Source organism: Artemia sp. Qi Xiang Cuo, chromosome 4 (assembly GCF_049724085.1).
Source record: "Artemia sp. Qi Xiang Cuo chromosome 4, ASM4972408v1, whole genome shotgun sequence".
Lineage (NCBI taxonomy): Eukaryota > Metazoa > Arthropoda > Branchiopoda > Anostraca > Artemiidae > Artemia > Artemia sp. Qi Xiang Cuo.
In genome coordinates this window covers 73142434-73168921 of record NC_142797.1, presented here as the reverse complement: position 1 = coordinate 73168921, position 26488 = coordinate 73142434, and the positions used below count along the sequence as shown (strand labels likewise).

The following is a 26488-nucleotide window of genomic DNA, read 5'->3' as shown; positions in this document are numbered from 1 at the left end:
TGAGACAGCAATTTTGTTCAGCATAGTCGAGAACCAAAACAAATGTCTCTTTAAGGATGACTTAATCCCCCACAGTCCCCAGGGGAAGGGCTGCAAGTTATGAACTTTGCCCATTGTTTATATATAGCATTTGTTATTTAGAAGTATGCCGACGTTTTCAAGAGGGATTTTTCCTGATTAAGAGGGGGGTAGGAGGAGGGGGATACGTGGGAGGATCTTTCCATGGAGGATATTTTCCTGGGGGAAGGGAAATTTCTATCCGGGGGGCACCTATTTCTCAGCATTATTTTAAAAAACGATCAGAAATTAAATACAAAAACAATTTTTTTCAACTGAAAGTTAGGAGCAACATTAAAACTTAAAAGGAACAAAAATTATTACGTATATGAGGGATTCTCCCCCTATTCAATACCTGACTCTTTACGCTAAAGTTTTTTTAGTAGTTTCAAAAAAGCTATCATTTCTATTTAAACGGCCTTTGTGGTTCAGGGGTCATTCCTAAAGAATTGGAAAAAAAAACTAGAACTTTAGCGTAAAGAGCGAGGTATTGACTAGGGGTAAAACCCCTCATTTAAGTAATAAAAATATACGAATGAAAGATCTTAAGCCGAACCGGCCAGCCATGACAAAAAACCAACAAAGAGAATTACCAAAACGATTTGCTTCAGTAATAGCTAACAAAAGGATTATTTCGCAACTGAATAATTAAAGTAATTTACAGTTTTTTTATTTTTCCTCAGTTACTCTGGTGTCCTCACTGAAGTAACTCTGTTTTAGCATCTTTTCCCTACGTGGATTTGTGTGCGCCGTTTTTACATTTTTTTTTTTTTTTTTTTTTTTTGGTGGGTGGTTTTTTGGGTTTTATTTTTTTCTTTTTTTTTTTTTTTTTTTTTTTATATTTCGTTCTTAATACGCCTTGTTTTTATAAAGGCGAAAAATCCGCGTTGTTTTTTTTGTGTTTTTTTTCTTTTATCTACACTGGCCACAGTCTCGTTTTTTTGTTTTTTTTTTTTTTTTTATATATTTTTCTCTTTTTTGGTTTTTAATAAAAATATACGAATATTGAAGTTCGTTACGTAAGTTATTTGGTAAGTTCCGTCAGATCAAAATTTCGAGAAAGCCATTTAGTCAAAAAATGTAAAACTAATAAGTAAATTTCATTTTGATTATTCATGTACGGTGAGCCAAAATCAAAGCTGCATTAATTCAAAAACGATCAGAAATTATATATTTTTTTTTAACTGAATGTAAGGAACGACCTTAAAACCTAAAACGAACAGAAATTATTCCGTATATAAAAGGGACTGTTCCCTCCTCAACACCTCTCTCTTTACGCTAAAATTTTTTATTAAAAAAAAATAAAGTTGTGAGACAGAGTCAAACTTTAGCGTAAAGAGCAAGGTATCGACTAGGGTGAGAACCCGTAATATAAGCAATAACTTCTGCTCGTTTACAGTTTCAATGTTGCTCCTTACTTTCAGTTGAAAAAAAATGTTTTTTTTAATTTAATAACAAGAGGAGACAATCCATAGAGAATTCTTCAAGAGGAGAAAATCAATACAGAATTCTTCAAGAGGAGAAAATCGATACAGAATTCTTCAAGAAGAATTCTGTAAGACCTTTCACCTTTATCTGGACCGGTTTTGAGAGAGACCTTAAAGAGAAAGAGAAAGAAGGATTTATTGAAAAAAAACATATCAACAAAAAATTATTTCTGCCTCCCCTTAAAAGTTAAGCTTGTCCGTGGGGGAGGTAGAGAAAACAAAATCCTTAAAACAAAGAACACTCGGCCACCGACACCAGTAATACCATCTCACTAAACAATGAATACAAAATAATATCATATATTTACTTCCTCTGGGAACATCATATCAACAAAACCCCCACAATAAATAAATAAATCAATCAGTCAAAACTCATATTCAGCAAAAAGCAGTTCCTTAATGATTTTTCTAAAAATATTGGGATCACCAATAGTCTTAATATCATTATTCAAACTATTCCATTTCCGCGTACCTCTATAAAAAAACCCAGAAAAACATGAACGGGAAGATATACCTCTAGGTACACAGAAGTCCGCGCTTCCCCTTGTATCATGAGAATGAACAGCAGACCTAATGGACAATAAATCACCAAAACAACGAGGCTGAACATCCTGCCGCAGTCCAAAAATAAACCACAATACATAGAATTCACGAAGGTCTGCAACCGGCAAAATTTTTAAAAATGGGTAAATTTCTCGAATAGACATACGTGGAGATATACCGGCTAAAATTCTTACTGCATGATTTTGTAGAACTCTTATTGGTTTTTGGGTAGAAGAAAAAGTAGAGAGCCAAATACTCGAACAATAAAGTAAATACGGGTGCATTAAATAAAAATAAAGCTGGCGAAGGACAGACTTGGGAAACAATGTTGGAGTTTTTTTTTTGTTTTTTTTTTTGTTCATTATACCAAGATTTGGTCCCAGAATTTTGCTAGTTAAAGTAACATGTTCCTTAAAAGATAGAGTTTCATCTATTACAATCCCAAGGTATTTAAAAGACGCAGTCCGTTTTATAACGCCATTGGGCATATCTAATTCCTTGATCCATGGGTAAAAGTTTGATGATCGCGAGAAAATAATAAAGTAAGACTTAGCCATGTTAATCCTTAATTTATTTCTCCTCAGCCATGCTATAATTCTCTTAACTGATTCCTTCATGGAAATCTGCAGCAGCTCCACTGTCTTAGCTGTGCTAATGGCTATTGTGTCATCGGCAAAGAGTGAAACTGTTTCATTAGTCGGGTTTACCGTTCGTTCATTTATTCTATAGCAAAAATTATTTAGACAATTTGGTAAATCATTAATAAATATCAAGAATAATATAGGACCGAGAACTGACCCTTGTGGAACACCTACTTCAATACACTTTTTTTCTGAAGAAGAATCATTTAGTTGGACATAATGATAACGATTACTTAAAAAACTTTTTAAAAAATTTAATAATTTCCCCCTCAAACCATACACCTCACACTTCTTAAGTAGAAGTTCATGATCCACAGTGTCGAAAGCTTTCATCAGATCTAAAAATATAGCACCTATTTTAAAACCTTCATCTAATACATTATTAATAATATTTGTCAAATAGATCATCGCCTGCTCCGTTGTCCTTTTTCTACGGAACCCAAACTGTGTCTCTACCAGTAACTTATGATCCTCCAAAAAACTCATCATTATAACACTAAAACACTTCTCTAAAACACGGGAAATAATGGGCAAAACAGATATCAGTTTATAGTTTCCTGGGTCATTTCGAATACCACCCTTATGAATTGGGGTTATACGGGCAACTTTAAAACAGTCTGTGAATTTTCCTTGACGAAAATACTCATTAATTAACCCACATAAAACTTCAGCTATAACAGGAAAAATGCATTTAATTGTTTTTAGAGTTATAAGATCGCTACCAGATGAATTACTACACATTCCATAAATAATTTTTTTAATTTCATCAACTGTTAGAAGTCTAAGGTGAAGAGATACATCAATGGGGTCCCTCAGTAAGGACTCGGACGTTGGATCACCACTATAAGGTACAACTGACATAGCCAAATTCAGACCAATATTCGAAAAATAACTCTGAAATTCATTGCATATGTCCTTTTCAGAATTCAAAGTCTTTCCCATTACACTAACTAATTCATCAGGTACACTATTTATTTTTAATCCAATCATTTCTTTTATTAGTCCCCAGGTTTTCTTAGGACAACCTTCGACCTCCTTAAACTTTTTCTCAAAATATTTCTTTTTTTCATTTCTTAAAATTGAATTCCACCTATTTCCATAAATTTTATATAATTGCTTATTTTCTTGTGTCGGGTTGATTATTTGAGCTCTAAGCAATTTATCTCTTACATTTATTTGCTTCAAAATCACAGGACTAATCCAAGGTTTTTTGCTTAAGTTCTTTCTATGAAACGGTTTAAATATGACTACTTGACTTATCAAACTCTGCAACTTTTCAAAAAATAAAACAAACTTGAATTTGCGTCCTGAACTTCGCCTAGAACATCGTACCAATCCACCTTTTCTATATCATTTCTCAGTTTTACTATCGCATTTTTACTGATCACTGGAATCCTTGATTTTTTGCCTTTAACCACCTTCGTGACAGTTCTAAAGCTAGCTGAAACTCCAAAGTGGTCAGATACATCGTTGATAAGGACCCTGGGACGACTCAGGGGTATATTAGAAAGGATGTTATATAGAAGCTTAGCTGATGTTCCCGTAATTCTTGTAGGGATATTTATACAAGGATGAAACCCATTAGATAAACTTCTATTAATAAATTCAGTGCTAGCAGATGACTGATCTATAAGGTCAATTTTAAAATCCCCCATAATAAAACATGGCATAGAGTTAATCGGAAGTTTCATTAATTTTTCTTCAAATAGGTCCATAGAGTCTTGAAGCAGGTTCTGTGGAGGTCTATATACTACAACAATACAAAAATTCAAATTCTCTCTAGTTATATGTAGAACAAAACACTCGCAAACTTTCTCTCTATATATTGTAAGATCTTCTCTTATTGAAACCTTGTAATCAGTCTGAATGTAAGCTGCTAGGCCTCCATGTTGGTAATACTCTCGATTCCTTACATATAAATTATAACCAGGGATATGTAGTAATTGCGTGTTATTATCATTTAACCACGTTTCAGTTAAAGCGATCACCTGAAAGACATTAGTATTTATTAATTTCGATAAAAAAATTATGCACAGAATTCAATCCCTGACAATTCTAATGAAAAATGTTAACGCCAAAATGGCCCCTATCACAATGCAAGGGTAGTGTCCCTTCTTTAAAAATATACCTTGATGGTTCATTTGTGAGAATCTCAGTAGCATTAATATCTAAATTTCTATTTATCCTTTCATTAAACTGGCCGGAAAAATCAACCCTTCGACTTTCAATTTGCAGGACATTGCTGTTCCCAGGAGTTAAAACGATATCTCTAACCATCATCAATAAAAAATTTAATGTATGTGACGGTAGAGGGTGGCGGTGGCGAAAAAAATCATTATCTACTAAACATATATCTAGACCTAGATAAATACAAAAAGAAATAACAAAATATATTCCGTCAAAATTGACATACAATTTAAAAAAGCACATTATTGCAAGCTTCATGGCACAAAGCAAAACCATTCAAAAAGACATCAGCCCGCTACCACCCACTAAAAATAATTTCACATTAACAAAAATTTTAAATTATTTACTCACAAATAAAAATCATCATTAACCCAAACATTTAAAATTTATCACTATCAACTTTTCCATATCTATCTGATTAAACCAAGCAAAAAAGAAAAGATAATTAATCAATATGTAAACTAAACACATTCAATAAAACACTCATTTTTATGCACCTCTGAAAGCTGTGTGTTTTAGCACCTCTGGAAGCTTATGTGCTAGTTCCTCAATCCATTCACCACACGTAAACTTCACTTTCATACCACCCGGACGTTCAAACTGAAGATATGGTGGAACTCTGTTTGATACCCATGAAATGATACCCATCGTTTTAAGACACAATTATTTTTTCATATAGTTTTTCTCTTGCCTCTCTCACAGAAAATGGGGCATCATCACTCACATAAATGTTTGCCTGGTTTGCTATCTTTCTTCCTTTAGGCTTCTTCCCATTTTTAAGGATTTCAATCTTGTTTCCACTGTTTTTTACATTAAACTTAAAATATTTCTTATCCTTTTTTATTGCAACAACTGAAAAATGAGGTATCACTGGTAAATTTAGTCCATCCGTACACATCTCGGTAAACAAACGTTTGTCTTGATCTTCATCCTCACAGAGTGCACTCCATACAACCACATTGTTTTGTTAGGCTGATATTCTGCAGCCATAAGCCTATCAGACATACACAGGGTCTTTTTTTTTAAATAATTGACTTCTGACTGCAGGTTAAAATTATCATTTTTCAACAAAGAAATGTCATTTTCTACAGCATTTGTACAAGACTTAATCCCTGAGAATTCAGACCTTAAGGCTATTTGTTCTGATTCAATTGCTTTTATTGTATTTTCTACTATAATAAATCGCTGTTCAATTGATTGGACTGAGCTACGAGTTTCACGCATAATGTCCATCATCTTTGCAAAGTCCTCTGATAGGGTCATTAATGAAACCTGAGTTGTCACTGGCTTCCGAATATCCGGGTTTCCTGACGTATTTGGGGTACTTGTAGCACTATCCTCGCTAGAATCAATATCTGGACGAGTCCTTTTATTTTTTTTTTCTTGCCCATCTTAACTTAGTAATAGCTAAAATTGACTTACTGGCAAAAGAAGAAACCACCAGTCCTAAATCAGTCCTTTTCCCCCACTGTACTATTGCTTTAATCTCATATCACGAATAATTTGAGCCTTAAATCACTTTGGAGGAATAATAGCTAATGATTTCCGTTGTTGAGTTTTATTTAGGCAAAGGCTTGTATTTTCAGATTGTCTTTTATCAGATTGTACGAAGTTTTCATTATATCCCAGCATGCAGATAATTTAGCAGTAATTCATCGTCATTCATTTCATTTCGGATTCATAGTCCGGGCGCCAAGTGAAGCTATCTTGCTTCTTTCCAAAAGTACATGTTGTGTCAGGTACAAATTTTCTGAGTGCATAGATATATAGAATCAACATCAGTGATTCTGATTTGCTCGGGTCCAGCTTTCCAGAGGGGCGGCATCATAGAAAAAACGTGCTTAGAAATAGCCGTTTTTTTCGAAGTTTTCCAAGGATAAGAATCAAAAGATGACAGTTAACTTTGAGGCCACGTAACACTCATGCCTTGTTATTGACAGAAAAAGGAAAAGAGATCAAAATTTTGACTTTTGGACATTTTCCAAGGAAAGGTTTGTTAAATACTTCTGACGAAAATGAATGTTAGGCCCTAAAGTTAAGTTAAAGATAATTTTGATCCTAAAGATAAGTTTATCTCTTAGTTTTGTCAATTGTAGGCCTACATGAATGGGAAAATTTTAGGCTGGAACTTGAATAACCTAGGCTAGTTTCAGTTTAGTTTTAAGCTCACTTGGGGTTTGGGGTCCAGGTAAGTCAGGAACATGGCATTCTGTTCACGTTTGAAAAGACGAGGAGTATAGCCTAGGCTAGTTTAACATGAGTGTAGGCTAACTCAAATTGAATCGTTGCTATTTCAACCAAGACTACAATTTTTATTTTGGTAAAATTCTTCTTCAGCTACTTGTGGCTATCTTGGAAAGGAGTTAAGTTAGGAAAATGAAACTTTCAGGGATGGGTCTACAGGCTAAAGTATTTTCTGGGAAGGTATTTTGAAGTAAGCTACCTACCTCCACTCCTTCTCCCTCTAGTGGGTCTTGAAATTTGCCTACTTGACAGGTCCTATACCTACTGAAATTTTGACCAAACAACATTTATTTTAAATTTCAGTTACCTGTTTTTTTTCTTTGGCTTTAGTTCTGAAAGTGCAATTCTTGTTATTTGAGTAGAATTTAAGCCATATCAAGGGTTTTTTTCAAAATTTACAAAATATATTTGCATATCTTTAAAACCTTATAAATTTGAACTGGGGAAAGCTGTGAAGCTGAAAACAATTTTGTTGCACTTAATTTAAGCAGAAGATCTATTTTGCAAGGTTTCACTTATATAACACACTTATTTTTAAAGGTCAGGACCCTATAGAGGGAGAAGGAGTGGAGGTAAGTACTTCAAAATACCTTCCTGGGACATAACTTAGCCTGTAGAACCATCCATGAAAGTTTTATTTTCCTAACCCAGCTCCTTTCCAGGATAGACAAAAGTAGCTAAAATAGAATTCTGCTGTCCTTTTGAAGATAGAAAAAATGTCATGTTCCTTACTGGTCTAGGCCACAGCATCCACAACCCCAGGGCCTGTCCCTGAATTGGTTCTTTGGTTAAGCTGCAGATTAGCTAGCCCTGATAAAATATCTTATTTTTGTGTACAGTATTCAGTCAATTGGGCTGTAAAATTGCACTGATTCATAGAAGCAGTAGATAAAAGCAAATCTGTTGTGAAGTAATCGTAGATGCCTTTATTCTCCCTTTATAGGGGAGATAACCTCTGGCCCTAAGGTAATTAATCTTTGGTAGCGTGCCTTAGGCTATGACCGAACTAATGAGGCGTACTGACTGGGTATGTTCGAGAAGCTAAAGGTAGATCGTAGAGAGTTTGTCTAAAACACAATACTTTTATTTAATTTACACATAATAATTACAGATATAGATATGCTTCTGGGACTGGCTACCCCAAGTAGACCACAAGTCTCAAAAACTACAATAATGTATAATAAGATACAGACACTTACAATGATCCGACAAAATCCCAAGGTATTTCTAATGAGAAAATAAACGGGCAGAGGCTCACCCGGCAAGTCAAAAAGTCTGCCCAAGTCTCAAAAATCGCGGTATATGTATGAAAAACTAACCACGTCCTTCCGGTACATTGACGCATTTAGCCAGGAAATTGGTTATTGAGCAAGTTCCCTCCAAGCCCACACATTCCACGATTTGTATCTTTATCTTAAAAAAGTGGTATTTTGAAACTTTGTTTTTGCGTCTTAATGTATTTTTATTCAATTAATAATTAACTAAATTAGAAAGCTTTACCCCAATACTCCCCATTTAAAGAAGAATTGTCCCAATTCTCAATATTTTACTTTTAAAGCAACTTAATTTTGTTTACAGCTATTATGCTGCTATTTTGGGTCATTATGTGCATATACCCTCAATGGGTTTCCTTAGGGTTATGTTTCTGGTCCAATATAGGCCATTTTCTTTTCTGTTAAAGGATTTCAATTTGAAATTCATCCTTGTTTCTCTTTTTCTCTGTCTCTAGGACTGAAAAATACTCTTTTTACCCTTCTTATATGCATCTTCTGTTTTAACTTGACCCCAAGCGGCTTAAACATAATATTATTGATTTCGCTTAAATTAGATTTATATTAGAAAAGTTTTATGAATTTTTTTTGAGTTTAAATTTAATTCCCATTAATAATTTAATTGATCTTTGTGATGTGGTTAATATACCGTTTATTTTTCCTTTTAGAATTACCTTGGATAAATTACATATAACATTATTGATTTTTAAATTTTCACATATTTTTCCAGCACAAAGCATTTTCACATATTTCAATAACATAAGCCATTTGGGCTATGTAGCACAATATCTAGGCCTAAATTAAGTTCTGATTTTATCTCACTTTTGATAATTTTGTAGTAAAGTCTGTAGTTTCCAAATATCCATTGATCAAATATGGTTTGGTTTCTGATGGTATCAGGATATAATGGAACTGACTTTGAAATTTGCTACTCTACAAAACTGTGTCAAAGAAATTATTGAGAAATGGATCCGAAATAATGTTATTAAAAATTTGATTTCCAAAAAAATATAGCTAAGGCTGTATCTAAAATAAATATTCACATTAGTATACATATAAAGCATATATTTTTACATATATAGTAGAATGAAACACTCTATTTTCGTATATATCAATGCAATTGAAAGTTAATTACTTTTAATTACTTTCTCCTCTTTTTTTTACTCCAAAAATAATATACCGCTTAAATCGAAACATTATGTTTCTTGCTGGATTATCCTTTCAAACTTAATACTAAACGGATTATTTCACAATAAAAATTTTTAATACGTTGACTCGACGTAAAACATTTAAATATAAAATTAAATCAATAGTTAAAACTTTAAATTTTATAAAAACATAGTATATACATATATAAGCATTTTGTAATAGCTTACATAAGTATTTTTTTTTTTAATTCGCAAAACTAGATAGGATATTTAACTACTGTTTAAAACTTAAAGCATAAAAAAATAATAAACGGTATACATTAGCATTGGAATTAATTCCAATTATTGTTTTGTTAATTGTTTAAGTATTAATGTGGAATACTTCTTGAATGATATAAAAATAAAAAAACACAAACACTCAACATTTAATTCACTCTATTTACATAGATAGTTTAGGATATATATGTATATATATATATATTAACAAAAGTTATGTTGATACATAACTTAATTGTTAAAAACAAATAATAATTATGTACTTTAATAATTTATATAATCACTGCATCACTTATTCTTTGTACATCTTTTAAATAAGTCAGTCAAGTCTTTTATATGATAAGTCCTAACTGTTATTAAAATATTTACAAAACAAAAACAACTCCAACAAATAGATTTATGCACTATAACTAATGATTGTGATTAGCCTCTATATAAGGGCTTGGCAATATTTCATATAACATAACTTTTCTATTTACATTTCTATAGTAATTTTTTTTTTAAATACAATTCTCTGTTTCTAAAAGGTTTTCGAAATATATTTATAACAGTAGATATTTTCTCAATTACATTTGTTACAACTATATAAATTTTCCCATATACGACTATACACATTTTGTTTTAAAACTTTGGTTCTATTTGGAACCCAATTGTGTCATTAACTGTCATTAGCTTATAAGCCTGTTTGTTTATTCAGACATTTAAGCTTTTCAATTCTTTTCGAATTTCTAGGTACTTGAGACAGTTTTATAACGTTTTTGTCTGTAATCTCTCTTTTTTTCAGATTTAATATTATTCTGGCTCAAGACTTTATTTATAGCTTTTATCTGATTAGCTGAAAAAATTTTGTTGTTCACCTTACAGCTATTATGTCATTATTAAATGACTTTGCCTGTACTCTGATGGTTCGCTTACCATGACTGCCTTTTGGTAGCTCCTTATAACGTTTCCAGGTCATCTTGTCATGGCTAGAGCTAAAAGGACTATTATGAACCTGCACACACAATAATTAATTATTAATACTATTGTCACACTTTTTGATTTGTTGCCACAATTTTCTGTTGGGGTATTCTTTTATCAGAAAAGTGGCCCTTCTGCAGAAAAAATACCTGACCTTCATAGCACACAGTAATTTGGAACACACATAACACACAGTAATCATGGCACACAGCTCTGTAGTATTAATGCTACTCATTTTGTACTTATTTAGTACATTTTTCGTACTAGTTTCGTTCGGCAAGCTCAATAAGTGTGTCTAACAGAGTTTAACTGACTTCATTCAGTTTATTTTCCTTTTAATTTCGTATGGATATATTTTCAACTTGAACCCTTCTCTTTTTTTTGATTCGTTATTTCAATGGAGCCTAAGGATTTTTTTCAAGTCTTTTCCCGCTTTTTCAGTAAAATATGTCTTTCCTAAGCCTATATTCATGTTTCACGTATTTTTCAAAAACCCTTAACAAGTTTTTATGCTGATTGCCCTTCTATGGTCAAATTCATTATCTCCATATTTTTAAGAGGTGGGGGGTCTAATTTTTGCAACCTGTATTTTTTCCAGCTGATTTTAGAACATTTTTAATTAAGCTTTGCCTCGTATTTGCTAGTTCTCATTTATTCATAAAAATTTACGTTATTACGATATCCTGATTCCCACAAAATTGTGTGGTTTTCATTCCAGACACATATTCCTTGTCTGTGGTATTTTACCAAAAATTAGTGCCTATGTCGTGCCAAGAGTTGTGTAGAGATAGGGATTATCAGCACCTATTGTGGTTTCCCTATAAACTTTTATACAATTCGCGTCTGGAATTATCCTCAGTTAAATTTGCACCTTAGTTTTATACAGTCACTGAGTGCTATTTGTCCCTTTCGTGATATTTTGACTATTACCTTGTTCTACGAGTTTATGGGTTTAGTGCCCGGATAAAACCTTCGCTGCTATTTATTTTAGCACGACGGATTTTACCCGAACATTCAGCCCCAACCTTCTCCAAAGTTTGACTTTTATTCCTGATATACATTTGGTTAGCTTGGTGGATCCCCCCCAATGACAAGACCCTTAGCAGTTTTTGTTTTCAGATGCAAACAGTCCTGTCATTGGTGTTTTCACCTGCAATGTCCTCGCCCTGTTATTTCTGTTAATGGTGTGTTGTGAATTTATTTAATATGTGAAATTAATTATACCCGAGAAAACTTTGTTTTACACGGTGCTATACTTTTTAAATTGTGACCCATTTTATCTACGGTTTCTTGTTTATGTACACCGTCCTTATAGGTTAGTGTTTTATTTAACATATCTTCTACCATTTATAACAAGATTACAGCCAGCTTGTACATGTAGCGCGCACTTAATATAAACTCTCGCTGTTTTTCCTATTATAATTATTTTAAAATCCTTCAATAACAATTTTTTTTTAAAATATCACCCAAAAATATATTTTTTTAATATGCATATCCAAAGAATCGCCTTTTAATGCTAATTCTAAATATGTATCATTTAATTAGTTTCACTGCACCTATTTAAAAGTTACGTGTCACCTATTAACGCCCTATGTAATTGTTTCCGTGATAAGGTTTCTGTTCGCTTTCTAGGCACAATCTATTTGTCGACTAATTGGGATATAAGGGACTATTGGTTTCACTCTATTTGATTTCTACTATCAGATCGTATTTATCTGATATAAAATCAATCTGATATTCGACTAACCTCTACTGATTTATAATCAGACTAAACTTGAGGATGATTCGTCATTGAGTAACCATAAGAGTGGACCAGAATTAACGATATCAGCTATCCCAAAAGGATGCATTGCCTTCTCTGTTTGTCCTAATGTGTGCTTATATTGTTTGTAAACAAGCATGAACACTGGCTTGTTTTACATCTAGATGGCTCAAAAGCAGACATGGCTTAAAATTCAAATTAGAACTTTCTTTGGACGTATTTTGTGCGGCTAATTCAAAATTTGAATTTTGTCTAACAGCGTTATTCAGATGAAGGTCCTCTGTGTAGGTAAAGGAGACCCTTTTAAGACCTATCCCCATGCCTCCATTTTCTGTTGTTAACGGTTTCTTTCACCGAATTTCTCGCCTTATGCAGAGTTCCCATCAGAGCTGGGTAACACTGGCTTCCACATTTGTTTTCTTACTTATAAGGTTACTTTTCTCGTTCTCTTCCATCCCTTTTCTCAATACTTTAATTATATATTTATATATCTTTTCCTTCCCTTTGCTTGTGAAACTACATAACTAACCTAGTATTTGTTAGCTTTAACAAAGGTAATTCTATTGCTTATTACGTCATAAGATGCTATACTTTCGAAGCATCTCTACTCCTAAAACACTCGGAAATGGCAGCTTCTAACCTATAATTGCTCGGACCACAATTTATGTGCTTCCTTTGCTAAATTATAGCAGTGGTATCCTTGAACAATAAGTCCATAGCCTGTACCTGTAGTAAGGCTGAATTAGGACCCTACTTGCTACTATTATACCTAAAATTCTTCTGATTCTACCAACGTTTCATCAGTCAAGCTAGCTTTTGTTTTTCTTTACGTATTATCTTTTATTTTATTCTTTCAATTCACGGTACAAATACTTTATTATTTAGTAGTATACGGCACTACTACATTGCATTTATTACTAACACTAAAAAAAACTACTAATTATACACTTGCTTCTACTTGCTAAAAACTAGATACTGATTTTTTTTATTTTTTTTTACAATTCTTGATCGAGCCTTTTTTCCATTTTATTTATTGTACCCAAATCTTCGAGGGGAGACAAATCGATTTCTAATAGCCAAAGTTCGAGCAAAGCTGCTCGAAGTTTTGCTAATTCGAGCGCCGCTAAAAGCGAAGTACATTTACTTTCCCCTTCTAATACGGTCATTTCAATTTTTTTTTGTATTTTGCAACCTTATTTAGTCTCCTCGACCCAGTTTTTCCAACGACCACCAGTTGTTGTGAGGTGACTTTTATGGTATTTGAGTGTTGTAGTCGTAAATGCCTTTATTCTCCCTTTATAAGGGAGATAAACTCTGGCCCTAAGGTAAATAAACTTTGGTAGCGCACCTTAGACTGTGACCGAACTAATGAGGCGTACCGACTGGGTATGTTCGAGAAGCTAAAGGTAGATCGTAGAGAGGTTGTCTAAAACACAATACTTTTATTTAATTTACACATAATAATTACAGATACAGATATGCTACTGGGACTGGCTGCCCCAAGTAGACAACAAGTCTCAAAAACTACAATAATATATAATAAGATACAGACACTTACAATGATCCGACAAAATCCCAAGGTATTCCTAATGAGAAAATAAACGGGCAGAGGTTCACCCGGCAAGTAAAAAAGTCTGCCCCAGTCTCAAAAATCGCGGTATATGTATAAAAAAACTAACCACGTCCTTCCGGTACTTTGATGCATTTAGCCAGGAAATTGGTTATTGAGCAAGTTCCCTCCAAGCCCACACATTCCACGATTTGTATCTTTATCTTAAAAAAGTGGTATTTTGAAACTTTGTTTTTGCTTCTTAATATATTTTTATTCAATTAATAATTAACTAAATTAGAAAGCTTTACCACAAATCATTTCTTACTGCATATACTGGTTCTATTGGCAGGTTCTCTGTACCCTAAACTACAGGGTAACCACTCTGCCTCTTTACACATTCTTCTGAAAATATAGAATCTGAAATTTATAGAATTTAGAGAATGAACAGAATCCTGCCAATGACAATTTTTTTAATTTCTAGAAAGTATTTCTGCAAGTAATGATTGTAATTTGGATACAGTAGGCTACTGAATTCTGAATCAAATGTTGGTTTTGTTTCTTAGTTTTCTTGTTATGGTAGTATATTCAAAATTAACCAAATTAATAAATGGGTAAACTTTTTCAAATGGTATGGCAGACCTGTGCTGGTCCTGTATGGAAGTCATTCAGTCACTGATTCAGGAGGGAAAGGAGTTTCAAGAATTGGATGCCTTAAGGTCTCCTTTTTAATAAAACATTTAAAATTTAAAAACAAGAACCAAAAGCAATCATCACCAAAAGCAAACATCACATTTTCACTTTTGAAAGCTTCCATATATCATTTGCTGAAATTTCCAATTAGATTATGGCAAGGTTTTCCTTATATTCTTTTAAAGTTTGAATGATTAGCAAAAACTGGGTCCTTTTGGTCAATTTTGGCACCTTTTGCAACATACTGCCCCCATTAACTTCCCCTTTGGATCTGCCCTTGATGTGTAATGATAGATATAAAAGATAGCAAAACAAGTGCGTTAAGTACTAAAGGTATAAAAATATAAAAGAAAATGAAGCTTTAAACTAAAATAAAATTTATTTCACATTAAATTGTTATTTCCCTTGCTTAGGATTCACTCAGACTGGTCTAAAGTTTTAACATCCTATTCAAATTTGAAGAGATACTAACATATGTTTTTCTTTCAAGCTATGAAATGAAATCTATTGTGGAAAATACCTGAAGTATCTGGAATTTAGTCGTGATGCAAAGTCCAGGCTAGACTATGAGAATTGCATTATCTGCCAGACACAAACCAAAGAACTATTGCATAATGTTAAAGATAAAAATCAAATAAAATCAATTGTTACTGAAAAATGTAGATGCAACCTGAAGTATAAGACTTTGAAAAATAATGTGAATCAACCTGAATTTTCAGAAGCTGTAACAATCTGGCATAGATCTTGCTGCAACACTTTTCTGGCCTATAAGTTTCATACTGATGGAAGTGGCCCCCTTGATTTAAATCTTAGTCCTGATTTTCCTTCTAAACAAGAACCACCCGTTCCCAATTATCTCAAGGTAGCTTTGACTACAAGTCATGCTCTTTGTTTTGTGGTAGAAAAGGGAATAAGAAGAGCAAGGAATGTAAGCTGTTGAAAATTCAGACAGAAACTAGACAACAGAATATAAAGGCACATGCTGAAACTCTGTGGCAAATAGATCCAGAGCTGCTACTCCGATGTTGCAGCCAAAACCTGGTCAGCATTGAAGCCATGTACCATCAAAAGTGTATGCTACAGTATCTCAAAAGAAAATCTAAGACAGAAAAGTTTCATGTTAAGGAAACCATAGCAGGTGAGCTCATTGAAGAACTCCACCCTGGCTTCATGAAGAGCAAAGTATATACAACAAGTCAGATCAAGAGCAGACTTGCGGAACTTCTAAAATCATCAGGTATTGACTTGATAAGAAATGAATTTGTACTTTTGAAGAAAAAAATGAATGAAAAATATGGAAAAATTTTCGAAATTAGCACCAAAAAAGGTCAACGAACCTACTTTTATTTGAGCAACAAAGTATCAGTTGAAGATCTTGCAAGGCAAATTGAAGGGCTGCTGAAACATGCTGAAGGGAGGGTTTTGGTGGTGAGTTCATCCCCTGATGTGTCAAATGACGGCTCCAATGTTTCAGCTTACCTCTCAGTGTCTAATAAAATAAATGTTGACCTATACTTAGATCATACTGACAGTGAAGACAGCAATGATCAGAACCAGGTAGATTTGGCAGTAAATACCTCAGAGTTTGTATGTGATCCCCCATTCAGCTCAACTCCCATTGAACTATCATTCCCTTTTATATGTGCTCTTTTACAGTGGTCTGTCTTTGTACAAGCCAATATTCCTAAGCCATTTATGCATAATCCACTGGATTTTTGCTGGGCTTTCAGTGAGTCTGAAGGAGTTGTGGTTCCTGTAACCACCACTTTGCTACAGTGGCCTCCCTCAGTGATGTCTGTGAAAACTTACTGTTCTTGTAAAAATGGCTGCAAGGCGAACTGTCCTTGCTTGGCAGTGAAAGACTGTGATCTGCTTTGTGCCTGCACGGGAAGCTGCCTCATTAATTCTGACGAAGAATGATTGTTCTTTTTTATTTCAGCTAAGTTTATTAGCTTAGCCTCAGTCATTTTCCTTTATATATATATATATATATATATATATATATATATATATATATATATATATATATATATATATATATATATATATATATATATATATATATATATATATATATATATATATATATATATATATATATATATATATATATATATATATATATATATATATATATATATATATATATATATATATATATATATATATATATATATATATAATCTGTCGCGAAATATTATCATTATCTCATCTATCATTATCGAATTTACTCCTGTTACGTCATCAAAAAATGAAACATTTGAAATTTGAGGGTCTTGCCGGTGCCGGCGGTCACGGGTCCCAACAGATTCGTGATCAGCAGGGTCAAATTGTCCAGAATCCGTTCTCCAACAATTTGTATCTTTTACAACAAGGGGGGGGGTTGAGTTTTTGGCACTTGGCGCCTGGACTATAGAGCGGGCGATAGCAAGCATTACGTTCTTAACCGGTTGAGCAATGATTCATGACTGAATCCCACAGAACCTGTCTGTTGATTATTTAGCCTCCCCCTAGTCTAAGGACCCTAAATTGAATAAATTTCCTCTTCTGTAGCTTTGAAGAAAACAGAACATGGGTTCTTCATACTCATTTAAGGGGGAGGGGAAGCCCCTGCATATTCTCAAATAATAACAGATGACTACTTTAAAGCAGGTTCGTTATTACATTGAAAAACAGAAAGTTTGGAAGTAACCATCCGCCTCCCAACTTGGGTCGAGGAAAAGAAATTAATAAGGCCATTGCATGATATCGTTAGGCCAATATGCAGCAAAATTCCGAAACACCTCAAAGTCGAAAGAGGAGACACCCCATACTGTTGACTTTCCTAAAAGGAAGCTCAACAGAACAGCTCTTGGGTGGAAACCCAGTTAATCAGTTGTCTAGTGGTATTTCTGATCCTAAGTTTTAGAGGCCTGTTAACATGGAGTTTGCCATAGAAAAGCATAAAGATATTCTATAACATTGTTCAGTGTATCTTAAAGAATACAGATGATCCCTTTCAAACTCAGAAGTTACAGCCTTTTAGTACACTTTTATCGAAATTTGGTATTCATTCCTTGCTCCAGTCTTATTTTTGTTTCATATTCCTTTTCCCATCCGTCTTCTTTTCTGTTTTTCTCCCTCCCTAAGCCTACGAAGTCATACCAATCGTCACTCGTATGTCCTGTCATATTTAAAAGTCAAACAGGTTTGTCCTTTTCGGTATTCAATAGAGCAATTCAATTTATACTAATATTTATAATTTTCTTTCAGCTGTCAAAATTTCAGGAGCTTCTTAAGTTGGATGGAACCTCATTGGTTAATAATTTTCGACCTCTACAGCCTGTCGCTTCAAGGAAAATATACAAAAGATCATCGGCATCTGTTCTTATTTCAACATTATTTTCAGTTGTTTTCTGTTCATTAATGACTTTATATGAATAAAAAGTACACTTTTTGCAAGTTCATCTTTTTGTTGCCAAACTTAAGGCCAGAGGTATTTTTGTTTAGGTTAATAAGGCCACAGGGAAATGGGTTTTAAGTAAAAATTAAGTCTCTGATTTTCATGTACAATTATTGGATTAAAAAATGTAAGGACTGCTTTGTGTTATTGGTTATCACCATACAAAGGTGAAATGTTTTGGATATTGAGTATGGTCTTTTTCAGATATTAAATATAAAAAAAACAGTTTTTTTAACTGAAAGTAAAGAGCAACATTAAAACTTAAAACGAACAGAAATTATTCCGTATTTGAAGGGTTCTCCCCTCCTCAACGCCTCGTTCTTTACGCTAAAGTTTTTTTATTGTTTAAAAAAATGGAGTTGTGAGACAGAGTCAAACTTTAGCGTAAAGAGTGAGGCGTTGAGGAGGGGATAGCCCCTTTGAAATACGGAATAATTTCTGTTAATATTTCTGTTGTACAATTTCTGTTTGAGTTTTAATGTCGCTCCTTACTTTCAGTTAAATAAAACTTACTTTTTTATTTAATCTCTAGTTAAAGAGAGGTCTATATGCAGTGGCGGAACCAGAGGAGGGCGAGGGGGGCGCGCGACCCCCTAGCGTAGTCTAAAGTAGTGTTATTTGCATAATTAACTCAAGTTTCCGTTAATGAAAATTGCTCCTAACGCAAGTTTATCGGACCAACCTATTTTGCGCACCCCCTAAAAAAATCCTGGATCCGCCCCTGTCTATCTGTTTATTTTGTAATTTAGATTGCCTCCCTTAAAGCTTGTGGTGAATCATCTACTGTGGAAGCTAAAAATTACCCCGTTAAAAAGAAATAAATGACCTTAAGACTCTCAAGTCTGGAGATCTAAGGCCGAATCAACGTCACCAATTCTATTTCAATTATTTTCATTTAAATATATGAAGGATGAAAGCAAATCTGGCGATTTTGATGATGCTTTGGCCTTTAGCACTTTTGAATGTCCATATAATTTAGTTATTTTTCAAGAAGCAACATTAGTTTCCATCAAGAATGATTTACCACAATATTATAAGGAGGCAACTGAAATTAAACTACATAAATAAAGACAAAGCATACGCACATCTGAATATGGCCATCTAATTTATTTCTGAATTACACTAATTAAAAAAGTCAAAGAATATACATACAGAGTTCTTTAGTTCTCGAATAAAAACTTCAATTCCAATTATCTTGCCCGCTAAGATGTATAAGTTTGGAGCCCAATAACGACATTTTTCATGGAACCAAGTTTCTAATTCATCAGAATTTACTTTAGAAAAAAAAATTCAAATGAATTTACTGAAAAAATGTGCAATGCCAGTTTAATGTATAGGTGCTGATATTTATTCCCTAAAATCTTAATTAATTTTTGATTTCTTAAAGTTATAAAAGTGAAAACATTTAAAGAATTTTTTTTAGTAAAGTACGAAGTATATTCTGAATTTTAGAAAGCATAGGGTTTAGAACCTTACTCAGATTAATTTCTGCTCGTTTTGAGCTTGACTCTGTTGTTTATTTTAATTTTTATTTATTTTGGGTTTCATCTATTTATTGATACTGATTTTTGGTAGTTGTATGCTTGGTAGATTATTTGATTCTATTTTTGTTCATTTTTGGTTTAATGGAGTTCTGTACTTTTTTTTTGAAAACCTTATTTTGTGCAAAAAGTTTTTTTGATTAATTTCGGGAAAGGTCCAATGTTCATTGTCACGAAACTCGGACAGGTGGAGATATTTAGGTTCCTTGCCTAGTTTTAGTAGGACTGCTGTTTCATTTTTTTATAGAGGGGCTAAACTGTGGAATAAGCTTGTCCCAAGTACCAAAGAATTACCCATTAGTTAATTTAAATCCGAACTACGTGTGGGGTTGCTTAGTAAGAATACCTCTGAAACAGATTGAGATTGATTGAATTCTTTTTTGTTTCTGACTCTGCCTCACTGACTTTTTCCTCAAATTAATAAAAAAAAATCCACAAAAGGAATTTTTAAAGAAAATCAAAGAGCTATATTAAGCAAAAGATGAGCAGAAAAAAAGTCAAACAATTTTTCAAACGTAAAACTAATATAAATCCCGATCGTAATTAGATAAGTAGATTTAATATTTGGAAGTAGAATAGTCTGAACATAAGAAAATTACCACCAAAATAAGTAGAAGTGGAAAAAGTGCTTAAGTACCATAATTGTAAACGGCTAGTATTTGGGCTATCCTTTGTTGTCGTCCATCTCTTCCCATATAGGGCCCCTGGAAAATGTCTTGAAAGACTCTCGTAGAGACTAGCAACATGAGTGCCCCTAATGGCGGACTTCGGAACTAAAATTTCTGATGTCAACCATTATTATGAACTTTACTCCTTCCCATTAACAAATACTATATGTGGACAATGTGCAAATTGCGTAGCTTAAAGCCCTTCCTCTCGGGACTATGGGAGGGGTTTTCATCCCCATAGGCATAGTTTTCGGACTTCTCAACTATGCTGAATCCAATGACTGTATCAAAATTTTGATCGGATGTCTTTGGACAAAAAAGGAGCGTGAGATGGGGACTCGTTACCATCTTATCTTTTTGGTTAATTAAAAAGGCACAAGAACTTTCTATTTACTTTCGAATGAGCCCTCTGCCAATATTACAATGCCATTAGTTCGATAAGACGATCCATGTGAAAATTGTCGCACATTTTTGTGGATCAAAGCTTGAAACCTCTGCAGATAGGTTTCTTAACATAATGAATCTAAAAATGTTGTTTTTATTAAGATCTCTTGACATCTTGGGGTAGGTTATCCCCCTTTTTCCAGAATAAGGCAAATTTTCTGAGGCTCATAGCTTTTTATGGGTAACATTGGACTTAGTGAGTTATATATATTTAGGATCAACGTATGAAGTCATATCTTTTGTTGTATCTATTGTCAGTAAAATTTTGTTTTTTAATGTTTCGGTTACTATTGGACCGAGTCGCTCCTTACTCACAGTTCGTTACTATAAACTATTTGATTTTAATTAAAGCCATGTTTGCCACGTCAGTGTCAAACACGTAAAGATAAACAGAAAGTTTTTTTGATAAACCAAGTGTTTTTGTTTGTTTGACAGTTTTTTCTTCTTTTTGTTTTCCCTGGGCATGATAGCATTGAACCAATGGTCCTAGGTTACCTGGGAGAGGGCTCATTTAATTAAAATCTCATTCTCGTTTTAATTAGCAAAAGAAATCACGCAACAGCAATTTGTGTTTTCTGCCATCTCGGGGGAGGGAGGAGGAGCAAAACAACAGTTTTGAATCACCAAGGCTTGACGGTATCCTTCTTAGTGAGAAGAGTAACATTTATTGTCGTTTTCGTATGCTTAAAGTTTGAGGCAATACAAAGTTTTCATTTTTTATGAACGAGGGGAGACTGAAAATAGGGAGGGAAGGTGGGAACTGAAGAGAAACTTGAACTGTGTTATAGTCGCATTATACCAGGTGCGGAATCTAAATGCCGGGCAGCGTATTAATACGTTGCCGAAGAGGTTTGATTGGCGGCTCATTAAAAAGATAATGATTGCATCTGGCACCTTTTAACACAGAAAATATGACTATGGAAGTGTCATTACCACTTAGAGGCAAATATGCCACAAAAAAGCCGCTGCTTCTTAGAATCAGTATTTAGAATATCATATTTGGTATGGGTCAGTTTTCAGTCCATTGGTCCCTCAAATCAGAGAAACGGTCTTCTCCTTTTCTCAGTTCTTTGAACCCTCGGACACTGGAAAAAAACAGTGCTAGAAATTTAACACTTGAGGGTGTTTTCCCCTTTTTAAAACATGATGAGAAGATTCAGCAAACTATATGTTAATTACATAATATGAACATTCTTCTCAAACAATGGCTAAAAATAATTTTTTTTTTAGCTGAATACCCCTCCAAATAAGTTATAGAGCTGAAAAACAGAAAATCTTATGTCATAAAAGTCCCTCCCTTGTCTATTCCAGGCATAAATTACACTGTCCCTCAGACAATGCCTATCGTAGATACGCACTAGTATGACCATAAGAGTGAGAGAGATCTGAATCTTTTCCTAGGGTTTAAAAAAATACTTCCCCTCCTACACTGTGTGGAGATCAGAAGGTAAGAGTAGAGTAAGAGGTACCATTTTGCGTGCGCCCCTGTACCAGACAGGTTTCTAATGGGTACAATCTGGTTTGGTGGGTACAATCTGGTTTGGTGGGTATAATTTGGTTTGGTGGGTATAATCTGGTTTGGTGGGTACAGTCTGGTTTGGTAGGTATAGTCTGGTTTGATGGGTATAGTCTGGTTTGGTGGGTATAGTCTGGTTGGGTTTTTCAAAGAGAGTGACTATCCCCATGCATATAGGAAATACTTCTACAGGGCATTACACCTTTTCAAAGAGAGTGAGAGCTATGCGTGTCAGAAAACCGGTGCGTCTTGTTTAGCAGCCAATATATATCAATTATTTTTTTGTATATATTCAAGTTTCAGATTAGAATTTTTTACAGTTTGAATAGTTCATTCATTCTAGCAGTATCAAATATTTTTGCACAAATTTACATTGATAGAGATATGGAATGTTCTAAGTGACTTCTGATGAGTAAAATTTTCTCATTATTATAATGAAAAGAAATCTGTTTTTTTGTCTCGTCATTAAGTTGGGGAAGAATTTCCTTTACCTTCCTTACTTACGCTTTTTTTTCACTGTGTTGTTAGCTCTTTTAAAAAGCATTTCGCTAAATATTCAAAAAACAGGATCAGTCAGTTTCGCTATAATAAAAATAAATCTATTTTTTTGTCTCGTCATTAAGTTAGGGAAGAATTTCCTTACTTACGCTTTTTTTTTACCGTGATGTTAGCTCTTTTAAAAAGCTTCATATGTTAATTAAACAGTCCATGTGTTTCAATTTTATTAAATATTCAAAAAAGAGAGAGGCAGGTACACTTTGATTTTGGTTCATTGTATACGAAAAATTAAAATAGAATTTGTATATTAGTTTTGGCAGATATGAAAGTTGACCCCTCTCATTAATATCTTGCTCTTTACACTAAAGCTGTTAGCGCTTTCAAAAAAGCTTCCTATTCTAATTAAAATGTCCCTGTTTTTTTTTTTCATCAAATTTCGGTAAATATTCAAAAACAGGGCCAGTCAGTTTCGGTATAAAAAATAATCAAATCGTTTTCATCCTTTCCACCTGAAAAAAGGTGTTAATATTCAAACAGGACAGGTAGTTTTACCAATAAAATAATCAAATCACTACGTTCTTCTACATGTAAAGGGGTGTTTTCTCACTATCTGATTAAGAAGAGCATGTTTACAAATTTGTTGGCTAAAAATGGCTTTCTCAAAAGTGAGTTATGAATTAACTTACGAATTAACTTACATAACGAAACTTCTATATTTATATGTTTTATCACTTTTATTCAGGAGTTTACCCCTGGTGAATACCTCGCTCTTTATGCTAAAGTTCGAATTTTGTTCAAATCACGAACTCTTAAATCATAAATGTCGGTTAATTAGAATAGATACCTCTTTTGAAAGTGCTAAAAAAAACTTTTGCGTAAAGGGGTGAGATATTGACTAGAGGGCGACCCCCTTCATATACTTAATAATTTGTTGGTTTAGGTTATGTCGGAGTCTTCCTTCTTCCTTTTTTTCTGTGATTTTAAGTATTTCGCAATTTAGTTATATAAAAAGTTTTAAAAGCTATGCATATAAAAAAAAATAAAATCTATAATGGTCAACTTTTTGTGTTTGATACTATGGAATTGATGCGCCAAGTTCCCTCCATTAATATTCTGAATAAGTAAAAATCGAAGTAACTAATTAAATTGTGTCATTTTAGAATGTTGTTGATCAACCATCACAGCAAAAACGCGCAAAATTGGACGAAATTCTGGATAACACTGAGACGGGATTAATTGAATCATTGAATGCAAAAAGATCAACTGTAATTCGTCTCACACCCCATTCCAAAGCAGAGAAGGAATCTGGCAACCTAGCTGTGATTATCGACGTATGTTTTAAACAGATATTCTAAAAATATTTTAATAATTAAGTAAATCGACTCCTTATATGCATGCGGTGAATAATGCTATTTCATGATTGACATGTAAAAAATTTGCGGCACGATATAACTGAATTAGCATGCATATATTTAGGCTAATGAGATACAGGAACCTTCAGAGTGTTACAAATTTTATAGGCCTGTATACAATTCAAAAATTGCCAGTTTTATTGGAGCTCAAACATCGTCTGCGGGACATGTACTCGCCTTGTTTTACCAGTTTTAATGGTTGTAAGCTATTACTAAAACCTTTATAAACATCAGCTTTGGTGAAAATCAATGCTACCAGTGGAATACCAAATAAAATATATATATATATATATATATATATATATATATATATATATATATATATATATATATATATATATATATATATATATAGAAATAAAATCCTGATTCGTACAGCCTTGAGCATCCTCAAATTCAATGAGGAAGATTATTCTAGTTGATTTGTACACATACATGTCACGTGTGTGGAGATCTATTTATTTCTTAGAAGGTGGGGGAGGGGATTAGAAGTGTGGACCTAGATCCTGAATTTGGACCAAATTTTGAATGCAGGAAGTTCAAACTGGACCTCAACAGCTCATTATTATATTTTTATTATTATAAAACAATTTCAGTTAAATACACGAGAATATTCAAAGCAAAAGAAGACATTGAACTGAAATCTAACGAGACCTAAATCTCGAAAGGTCATTATTTTATTTTATAATTAAACAATTTCAATCAAATAAAAGAGAATATTCAAAACATCAAGAGCCTTGGCTATTCTAATTTTAAAATGTTAATTCCAATATGTAAATAAAGAAATAATAATAAATGTTGCGTTTAATGTTCTATTAACCAAACCAATTACCGTTTAACTAGGTTTAGGTAGAGATATTATAGGTCAGAGATATTAAAATGTTAATCTCCCCCCACCCCCGATGTGTGTGCGTGTGGGTGTGTGTGTGTGCGTGTGTGTGTGTCTGTAAGTGTGTGCGCAATTGTGTGTGTGTGTGTGTGTGCGAGCGATGCATGTGCTACGTCTACTCGATGATTCATGAAATAATGCTTATTTTACATAAAAAATAAAACCTTTTTTGTATAGGTTAATGAATTAGCCTTGTTGACATTTTTCAATACCGTAAAAGTGTCTGTCAGAGATACTAAAATTTTAATCTCCCCCCACCCCCCGAGGTGTGTGCGTGTGGGTGGGTGTGTGTGTGTGTGTGTGTGCGTGTGTGTGTGTGTGTGTGTGTGTGTGTGTGTGTGTGTGTGTGTGTGTGTGTGTGTGTGTGTGTGTGTGTGTGTGTGTGTGTGTGTGTGTGTGTGTGTGTGTGTGTGCGAGCGGTGCATGCGCCGCATCTACTCGATAATTCATGAAATAATGCTTATTTCACATAGAAAATAAAACCTTTTTTCTATAGGTTAATGAATTAGCCTTTTCGACATTTTTCAATACCGTAAAAGTGTATGTCAGAGATATTAAAATGTTAATCTCGCCCCACCCCCCGATGTGTGTGCGTGTGTGTGTGTGTGTGTGTGTGTGTGTGTGTGTGTGTGTGTGTGTGTGTGTGTGTGTGTGTGTGTGTATGTGTGTGTGTGTGTGTGTATGTATATGTGTGTGTGTATGTGTGTATTTGTGTTTCAAAGTGTTTGTTTGTTTTATATATTGTGAGGGAGTTATATATTTTGATTGATTTTTGTTGAGTGGTTGTGTGTGGCTGGTGTGTGGTTTGTTTGGGTTTTTGTGTTTTTTTGTTTTGTTGGATGTGTGTGTATGCGAGCGGTGCATGCGCCGCGTCTACTCGTTAATTCATGAAATAATGCTTATTTCACAGATAAAATAAAACCTTTTTTCTATAGGTTAATGAATTAGCCTTTTCGACATTTTTCAACATCGTAAAAGTGTATGTCAGAGATATTAAAATGTTAATCTCCCCCCACCCCCCGATGTGTGTGCGTGTGGGTGCTGTGTGTGTGTGTGTGTGTGTGTGTGCGAGCGGTGCATGTGCCGCGTCTACTCGATAATTCATGAAATAATGCTTATTTCACACAGAAAATTAAACCTTTTTTCTATAGGTTAATGAATTAGCCTTTTCGACATTTTTCAACACTGTAAAAGTGTATGTCAGAGATACTAAAATGTTAATCTCCCCCCACCCCCCGATGTGTGTGCGTGTGGGTGTGT

General features: G+C 33.7%; 1 protein-coding gene across 1 annotated transcript in view; it reads left to right on the top strand.

Moving 5' to 3' along the window:
• Window positions 1–18253, top strand: part of LOC148953419 (carbonic anhydrase 2-like) — an 89415-nt gene extending 71162 nt beyond the window's left edge. Inside the window, exon 7 of the mRNA XM_089087660.1 lies at window positions 18071–18253. Within this exon, the coding sequence (XP_088943786.1) occupies window positions 18071–18241 (171 nt within the window). The 3' untranslated portion in view covers window positions 18242–18253. The remainder of the gene's footprint in view (window positions 1–18070) is intronic.
• Window positions 18254–26488: the final 8235 nt, after the last annotated feature.